At 45.8% G+C, this 9,756-nt stretch overlaps 1 protein-coding gene across 3 annotated transcripts in view; it reads right to left on the bottom strand.

The window, feature by feature from the left end:
* si:dkey-172j4.3 (diacylglycerol kinase eta) overlaps nucleotides 1–9,756 on the bottom strand; it is a 268,396-nt gene that overhangs the window by 39,008 nt on the left and 219,632 nt on the right. For all 3 annotated transcript variants that reach the window (XM_043704352.1, XM_043704350.1, XM_043704351.1), the window contains exons 12-16: nucleotides 9,242–9,317; nucleotides 8,073–8,164; nucleotides 6,598–6,697; nucleotides 4,165–4,426; nucleotides 3,512–3,634 (exon numbers count right to left, since the gene is read on the bottom strand). In XM_043704352.1, coding sequence (XP_043560287.1) covers nucleotides 3,512–3,634; nucleotides 4,165–4,426; nucleotides 6,598–6,697; nucleotides 8,073–8,164; nucleotides 9,242–9,317 — 653 coding nt within the window. The remainder of the gene's footprint in view (nucleotides 1–3,511; nucleotides 3,635–4,164; nucleotides 4,427–6,597; nucleotides 6,698–8,072; nucleotides 8,165–9,241; nucleotides 9,318–9,756) is intronic.

Raw genomic sequence — 9,756 nt, 5'->3', positions numbered from 1 at the left:
CACTGTCCTGGTGAGGGTCACTCCACACTGTCCTGGTGAGGGTCACTCCACACTGTCCCAGTGAGGGTCACTCCACACTGTCCCGGTGAGGGTCACTCCACACTGTCCCGGTGAGGGTCACTCCACACTGTCCTGGTGAGGGTCACTACGCAATGTCCCGGTGAGGGTCACTCCGCACTGTCCTGGTGAGGGTCACTCCACACTGTCCCGGTGAGGGTCACTCCGCAGTGTCCTGGTGAGGGTCACTCCACACTGTCCTGGTGAGGGTCACTCCACACTGTCCCGGTGAGAATCACTCCGCACTGTCCCGGTGAGGGTCACTCCACACTGTCATGGTGAGGGTCACTCCGCACTGTCCCGGTGAGGGTCACTCCGCACTGTCCCGGTGAGGGTCACTCCGCGCTGTCCAAGTGAGGGTCTCTCCGCACTGTCCTGGTGAGGGTCACTACGCAATGTCCCGGTGAGGGTCACTACGCACTGTCCCGGTGAGAATCACTCCGCACTGTCCTGGTGAGGGTCACTCCACAATGTCCCAGTGAGGGTCACTCACACTGTCCCAGTGAGGGTCACTCCACACTGTTCCAGTGAGGGTCACTCCACACTGTCTTGTTGAGGATCTCATCTATAACTGCTCTGTGATGGCCGTCCCCCAACACGGAGTTAAAGTTTCTTCTTGCTGCTGTCCTTTCGAAGTGACCTCTCCAGCCATCCAGCTCTGATCAAATGCCTGAAATGTTGACATTTTCTTTTCTGGATGTCACTATTTAAGAATTTTATTATTATTTTATGCAATTTCAAATAACTCCTCTTTTCTGTCAGGGTCTGCATACATAATTTTTAGCTCATGTCTTAGTCTTTATATTTCAAAGAATCTTATTTTCTTCCTGATATCTTTACCTATTCCAGATTTCTGAGACATTCAGGAAAGTGGAAAAATGTTCAAAGTATTTTCTTTGTCTATGTTTTCTTGCTGTTCCCACACCCCCTTCAGCTTAACAACATTATTTCTGACTCTCTATCCTCCTTCTAAATTCAGCATCGCATCTGTAATTAACTGTCATCATTTATCCAAAGGAGACAAATGTATTGATATGTCCCAGTGCCATGCCATCCATTTCAAATTTGTTTCTTGTCATGTATTCTTTCTATTGCAGTTTTAGTGGTTTTGGTGTACATATTAAATCTATGTTCTAAACTTCTGGAGTTCACTCAATCCACAATACTCTGACGAGTTTACCCCAATGCCCCCCACACATCAGACCTTGTTAGCACATAGTCTGCTGTTACACAACCGATTCTTAGCCACTAACAGTCCACATTCACCCTCCTACCCAGATCATTTTCCACTCCTCTGTTCAACTGTTCTTCTCACTTTTTGGTAGTTTTTTTCCTACCTACTGTTTTCTCCTTATTACCCCCTGCCTCCACCCTATCTTCTGCACATAAACTGACATTTTCCTAGCTACCATCAGTTCCAGATTTGAAACATTAACTCTGATGTCTCTCCACAAATGCTGCCAGATCTGCTGAGCTTTACCACCTTTTTTTTCTGTCGGGCTTCTCCTGATTCTGGAAGTCGCTCTGTGCCGTCAGTCTACTACGTGTTTATTACGTTCTTGTCTCCAGTTTCTATCATCATCTGACTCGCTGACCATTTGTTCTGTCATGGCTGAATACGTTTGGCCTCAGTTCAAAGCCTTTTTGTACTCCCCTCTTTTATTGGAAACACGTTTGATTATCCTTCGAGACTCAGGCTTGCCGTTTGATTCAGTTACAGACTCTGAAAAAATCTCACAGCTCCACTGTCAATGTCACAGTTTAGCAACATATCCACCAACTCCTGGTGACAAACACAATCAAGCACTTTTTCATAGGATATGAATATTTTTCTTTACTTCTGGATATCAATTGAAGACTGCTCACATTCCAGATCTAATTCCAGATTTTGCTTCAAGAATCTGTGATTCGATTGTGTTATTATTGCTATGGATTATGATTTGCAAGGGCACTTTATTGAGTCGACTCACAGAGGTATCAGTTTTAAAATACTTTCTTTCCACTGTTTCTGGTTTATTAGATAGCTTTAATGAATAATGAATGTCTCCAGTCATTTAGTTATAGAGATGTACAGCATGGAAACAGACTCTTCAGTCCAACCCGTCCATGTCGACCAGATATCCCAGCCCAATCTCGTCCCACCTGCCAGCACCCGGTCCATATCCCTCCAAACCCTTCCTATTCATATACCCATCCAAATGCCTCTTAAATGTTGCAATTGTACCAGCCTCCACCACATCCTCTGGCAGCTCATTCCATACACGTACCACCCTCTGTGTGAAAAAGTTGCCCCTTAGGTCTCTTTCATATCTTTCCCCTCTCACCCTAAACCTATGCCCTCTAGTTCTGGACACCCCGACGCCAGGAAAACAAATTTGTCTATTTATCCTATCCATGCCTCTCACAATTTGGAACATTTCCTTTGGTTTACATAAAATTGCAAGTTTCTGTCAGTCTGCAGTCAATCTGACTGGTCACAACAAACAACTCTATTACAATACAGTCATTGAAAAGTGGTTATTGTCATTCAAGGATTGTAAAGTATTGAAGTATGAGATGGTTGGCCACTTTGAATGTTAAATGGGGACGGATCAATAACATGATAACAAGTTCTTTTTTTTAATTCACTCTTGGGACATCTGTACCACTGCCTGGGCCAGCATTTATTGCCTGTCCTTAGTTGCCCTTGAGAATGTTATAAGAGAGCTCTTAGATGGTGAATGTCAAGGAAAACCATCTTGCTGTTCTAGGTACATTAAGTCTATGTAAATGTTGTTCTACGGTATCATTGAGTGGCCCAGCAGGGTGGCTATTGCCACATGAGGAGAGTCCAGCTTTCGGTCTAACAATGCGGTTCAAGAACAAGAGGGCACAGATTTCAAGTGATTTGCAAAAGAAGCAAATCTGAGGTAAGGAAATGCTTTTTCACACAGCGAGTGCTTCGGTCTGGAACTATGGTGGAGGTGGGTTCGGTTGAGATATCCAAGAGGGATTTGCATAGAAGCAATATGCTGCATTACAGGGAAAAGGCAGGAGCATGGCACTAAGTCACAATGCTCAATTGGACAGCCAAGTATAAGCACGGTTGGCCATATCTCTGTGAATGCTGCGAGCTCCTGATCTCCAGCAGGTCTCAAAGCAATGACGCTCTCCAGTGGGTCAAGGGAAAGTCAGGTGCCCAGGCTCCCGGAGATCACACAGCCAATTCAGTCCTAACAGCACACCAGAGTGCACTTCACCAGCAGGTACAGAATCTGGGCACATTCACAGAGAAGGAGATAGCCTCCATTTTGACATCAGAAGCTGTATGAGGTTACACAGAAAAGGCTGGTATAAACAGTATCCTTTTCCACAGTGGGGCAGGAGCTCAGAAAGGACATATGTCCCACTGACGGACAGATCCACTAGCTCTCATCCCCACATGACCACTTGTTCTCAGCAGAGAATGACTCACCTGTCCCGCCTGCTTTTGGTCTCAGCTCCTCGGAACTCTCTCCCTCGACTGAAGTGCCAAGAAGGTTAAAGTTTGCAGATGAGCTGCGTATCACCTGACTCTGTCTGTTTTGTTCATCCAGCACTGTGAGGGGATAGAAGGGTTTAACAGTGAGCTTCTGATATCGCATCCTACCCATTCTGTACATGACCCAGTGAACAAACACACACCACAGTCTGACTCAAATCTCTATGTGACCCAGTGTACAGACACACATTACAGTCTGACCCATATCTCCATGTGAGCCAGTATACAGGCACACATTACAGTCTGACCCATTCTGTATGTGGCCCAGTATACAGGCAGACATTACAGTCTGACCCATTCTGTATGTGACCCAGTATACAGGCACACATTACAGTCTGACCCATATCTCTATGTGACCCAGTGTACAGGCACACATTACAGTCTGACCCATTCTGTATGTGACCCAGTGTACAGGCACACATTACAGTCTGACCCATTCAGTATGGGACTTAGTGTCCAGAGAAACATTACAGTCTGACCTATTTCATGCTGGTGCAATATAGAGGAAGCTCCAATCCTTTGTCCTGACCTTGTCCTAATCCCTTGATTGACAAAGCATGGAGAGAGCAATCATTTTGTGACTGTACCTTTTTCTGTTTGTTCGATAATCTGTCGCAGTGCTTTCTTCAAGCTGTTGGCTCGCAACATAAGTTGCTCCTTTGACTTGAAGATTTTGGGTACAGCGTTTGCATCTGGAGCCTTTTCTGGGTGCCCTCCATTTTCTCTCCATTGCTTCTTTTCCTGTCCAGTAGTGGTCGGTGGGGAGATGCCAGCGGGGACAATAACAGCTTGTGCCTCATCAGTCAGAGCCTTCACCAATGAGTCCAGCTTCTGGGTTAACGTGGCACACTGAGTGAGAGAAACACGGTCACCTCAACCCCATCAGGAGACATTCTGAGTTGCTATTGAGCGAAGTCTGGTCACCCTTCTATAGCAGGAATGTTGTTAAACATGAGAGAGTGCAGAAAAGATTTACAAGGATGTTGCTGGGACTGGGCAGTTTGAGGTATCGGAAGAGGCTGGATAGGCTTGGGCTTTCTTCCCTGGAGTGTCAGAGGCTGAGGGGTGACCTCATAGAATTTATAAAATCATGAGGGGCACAGAAAAGGGTGAATAGCTGCGATTTGTTTCCCAGGGTAGGGGAGTCCAAAACTAGAGAGCACAGGTTTAAGCTTAAGTAAGATGAGGATGAACTCTATTTAAGTACTTCCTTTTTATTCTTTTCTATCTCTAAATGGCACTGGATGACAGAACACTTTTCACTGTATCTCCCAAGATGTATGCAATAATAAATCATTCAATTCATTCATTCAAAGTGAGAGCTGTAAGACTTAAAAAGGACCTGACGGCTAACTTTTTCACATAGATCATCTCCTGGTTTGTATATAGGAACAGAGGTGTGGTTTTGGTGTCTCTAGCTCTGGGCTAGAAGGTCCTGGTTCAAGGCCCAGTGGCCCAAGACAGTGTGTCACAACATTTCCAGACAGGTTGTTTGAAATGTACACTGTAGAAAGAGTCGGCTCCGGTGCTTGACTCTATAGTTCAAATTGGCTACTTCAGTTTTTACCCAGCTCACAGCATTCCGAACTGGAAAAAGACAATGCTGTCGAGGGGAATACTGAGAATCAGGCTACTAGACGAGATGGGATTGAGGTTCACGAGAAGGAGGTGTTAGCAATTCTGGAAAGTGTGAAAATAGATAAATCCCCTGGGGCGAATGGGATTTTTCCTAGGATTCTCTGGGAAGCCAGGGAGGAGATTGCAGAGCCATTGGCTTTGATCTTTATGTCATCATTGTCCACAGGAATAGTGCCAGAACACTGGAGGATAGCAAATGCTGTCCACTTGTTCAAGAAGGGGAGTAGAGACAACTCTGGTAATTATAGACCAGTGAGCCTTACTTCGGTTGTGGGTGAAGTGTTGGACAAGGTTATAAGTGATAAGATTTATAATCATCCAGAAAGGAATAAATTGAGTAGGGATAGTCAACACGGGTTTGTGAAGGGTAGGTCATGCCTCACAAACCTTATTGAGTTCTTTGAGAAGGTGACCAAACAGGTGGATGAGGGTAAAGCGGTTGACGTGGTGTACATGGATTTCAGTAAGGGGTTTGATAATGTTCACCATGGTAAGGTATTGCAGAACATATGGAGTTATGGGATTGAGGGTGATTGCAGGTTACAGGGGGACATAGATAAGCTGCAGAGCTGGGCTAAGAGGTGGCAAATGGAGTTTAATGTGGAAAAGTGTGAGGTGATTCACTTTGGAAGGAGTAACAGGAATAAAGTGTACTGGGCTAATGGTAAGGTTCTTAGTAGTGTAGATGAGCAGAGAGATCTCAGTGTCTATGTACATAGATCCCTGAAAGTTGCCACCTGGGTGGGTTGTTAAGAAGGCATACGGTGTGTTCGCTTTTATTGGTAGAGGGATTGAGTTTCAGAGCCATGAGGTCTTGTTGCAGCTGTACAAAACTCTGGTGTGGCCGTACTTGGAGTATTGCGTACAGTTCTGGTCACTGCATTACAGTAAGGATGTGGAAGGTTTGGAAAGGGTTCAGAGGAGATTTACTGAGAATTTGCCTGGTATGGAGGGAAGGTCTTATGAAGAAAGGCTGAGGGACTTGAGGCTGTTTTAATTAGAGGTTGAGAGGTAACTTAATAGAGACATACAAGATAATCAGAGGATTAGATAGGGTGGACAGTGAGATCCTTTTTCCTCAGATGGTGATGGCTAGCATAAGGAGACACAGTTTTAAATTGAGGGGTGATAGATATAGGACAGAGGTCGAGGTAGTTTCTTTACTCAGAGAGTAGTAACGGTGTGAAACACCCTGCATGCAACAGTAGTACACTCACCAGCTTTAAGAACATTTGAATGGTCAGTGGATAAACATATAGATGAAAATGGAATAGTTTAGGTTGGATGTGCTGCACATTGGTTCCACAGGTCAGCGCAACATCGAGGGCTGAAGGGCTGTAAAGTTCGATGTTCTATGTTATTTCCATCATCAAAATACCCACCTTGTTGGCCATGGTGTCAGCTTCTTCCTTGTTATCCTCAGCTTTCTTGTAGGCTTTACCAACCTCAGCAATGAAGTCACTTACTGTCCCACAGAGAAACCTGCAGAACCAGCAGGAGGGAATCATGAAAAGAGGAAGAGGGGATTAATACCAGGAGGGGTGCAGAGTGACGTAGATGCAATATTGGCCTGTCAGCATGAAGCTGCTCTGTCGGAGAGGTATCTTCAGGACTGACATGTACCCCTTCTGCACCCAGATCTCCAGTTCCAACAGAGTGAGTGACCAGGATTAACTTCATCTCTACTCTGTCACTATGAGTAACTGGAGCTTGCAGTAATGCTCTGACTTTGTTACTAATGTGTAGCCAATGACTGGAGCTTCCATGCTATGTCATTGGAGCCCTTATATTTTACAGAATGGCATTTTGTAAAGGCTGGTAGAATAGATGGCCTCAGTGCCAGTAATGCTCTGACTTTGTTACTAATGTGTAGCCAATGACTGGAGCTTCCAATGAGGTTCTGTATTCCAGAATCTGTCCTGATTTTAACCATGCTATGTCATTGGAGCCCTTATATTTTACAGAATGGCATTTTGTAAAGGCTGGTAGAATAGATGGCCTCAGTGCCCTGGATGGGCCCTGAATCATTGGCACGGTACCATCCTCTGACATGCAGACAGGACCTAGGTGGTCTGACCTCTTTCAAACTAACTCCAAAGACAATTCACACATCACTGCTGGTGACTGTACCTGCATCAATGTACCGTCTGTTGCCCAGGGCTCCTTGCATTGACAGGGCAGGCAGACTCTGTGATCTCTGCCTCTACTGCAAAGGCTGTCTCCACAATAAGCTGGTGCACTCACATGGGCCACTGCTGGGGGCGAGACCTTTTCCACTTGCCCCTGAAGGCTGACACTCACCTCACGCATGAACCCACAGGGACCACACAGAGGTGTCAAGGCACATGACTCTGAAAGGGCTTGGTAGAGACATTGAGGCTTCAGAGTTGATCATGTCCTCCCAACCCCTCCTCCGTGCTCAATGCCAACTCTCGGCTCCCATTGCAACTGGGAGTCCCTGAGGGGAATCTTGTGGTAATTGTGCTCCTGTACCATACAGCTGCCCTCTGAAATGGTGAATCTATCTAAGGGCACTTAGAGATGAGCATTAAATGTTGGCATTGCCCACACTCTCTGGGAGGAATCTCAGGCCATTGCTATGCATATGTATCTATCCTGACACCCTTCATGGTGACCCATGTGGATAGGGCACGGGATGCATGGTGTATCACAGCACAGGGTTGAGGTGAATGATATCCACCATCAAGCCCTGGCAAGGCCAAACACTCCAGGACCAGAGCAACGTGTGGGAGCAGTTCCTGTCTGCGCCGGCTTGCTGAACAGACTCTCTTTAAGCAGTTTTAAAACCAGGAAACCTACACAGTGTTGAAGCTTGAACAGGGAGAAGCAAGTTTACCTGGCAGAGGAAATCACATCAGAGTGTTGATCGGAATCGAGGACTTTTGTTAAATGATAAACAACTGAATCGGCGTATTGAGAGATTGGATCCTGGGAAAAGACAACAGCAACAGAACGGATTATCAGACCAACAACCATGACCCCTCGCCATATTCATACTGTCCAACAGGGACTGTCGGAGAATTTGACTGTGCAATAGGTATTGTAGGAGACAGTGACTGTACAACAGAGAATATAGGAAGTAATGGTTGCACAACAGGGACCGTGCAACAGTCTGACAATACAATAACGTCTATAGGAGAGATATAACAGGAACGAAAGAATCATAGAATCCCTACAGTGTGGAAGCAGGCCATTTGTCCCATTGAATCTACACCAACCATCCCAATAGCATCTCCTACAGACCCACACCCCAGACCCACACCCCTACTGTATCCCTGTAGCCCTGCATTTCCCAAAGCGAATCCTTGAACACAAGGGACAATATAGCTCAGCACTGTCCCCATGACCTGTCCTACCTGCCAATCTCCCTTTCCACCTATCTGCTCCACCCTCTCCTCTGACCTATCGCCTCCATCCCCACCCCATTCACCTATTGTACTCTTTGCTACCTTCTCCCCAGCGCAAGTCGATTTTCCTGTTCCTCGGATGCTGCCTGACCTGCTGCACTTTTGCAGCACCAGTCTGATGTAAACAATATAGCATGGCCAATCCACCTAACCCGCACACCTTTGCGCATGAGGCACATATTTCACAACAAATATTGTAGGAGACACTTTCTGCACAATAGAGAGATGTTTGAGATACTAACTGTACAATGGTATTGACTGTACAACAGAGACTGTAGGGACAAGCTGTACAACAGGTTTTGTAGAGACATTGACAATAAGAAGTGAACATTAAGAACAATCCCTGGCTCTCTTCCTCTTATCTACCCAATGAGAATGCAATGATACTGTGCCTCGATGCCAAAACCTGATGTTGTAAATTCTGTGGAATGAAATTGGCTGTGTGTTGGGTGTTGTGGAGCTATAATTTTCTGAAATGCATAATACCGGACACACAAATGGAAAACTTGTGCCTTTTTTCTGTCCCCATACATTTCTCAGATAAATGTTGGACTCTGTTAACAATAGTTTATAACCCATGCGAATCTCATATCTGCACCTGGGAATTGTAAACTTCATCTCCCGTTATGATGGGAAGTGGTTTCGTGGCTGCTTCGTAAGTCATGATGCTCCACCTGTGGGATAGAAAGTAGAGAAGCCAGTCATCATAGTCAGACACTCCTCGGCTCACATTACTCACAGCTGCGGGGGTGAAGGTGCTGTCCTCTGTCTCAAAACTATTTATTACATGAGTAGCCCCATTCCCCAATTAAACAAACACCCATCATTCAACTGGGAAGGCTCCTAGGGGCATGACAAGCAGAGCTTCATTACACTTTCACAGAAGGAGAGACAGGGTCAATCAAGGGTGTTCCAAAAAGTGAAACTCTCTGTAATAGGGGGCAGTGATAGCGGTGTTCTCTCTTTAATGGGGGGCAGTGATAGCGGTGTTCTCTCTGTAATGGGGGGCAGTGATAGAGGTGTTCTCTCTGTAATGGGGGGCAGTGAGAGCGGTGTTCTATCTGTAATAGGGGACAGTGAGAGCGGTGTTCTATCTGTAATAGGGGACAGTGA

The sequence above is a fragment of the Chiloscyllium plagiosum genome, chromosome 15 (assembly GCF_004010195.1).
Source record: "Chiloscyllium plagiosum isolate BGI_BamShark_2017 chromosome 15, ASM401019v2, whole genome shotgun sequence".
Lineage (NCBI taxonomy): Eukaryota > Metazoa > Chordata > Chondrichthyes > Orectolobiformes > Hemiscylliidae > Chiloscyllium > Chiloscyllium plagiosum.
The sequence above is the reverse complement of the archived record's forward strand: the minus strand, read 5'-3'. Positions and strand labels throughout refer to the sequence as shown.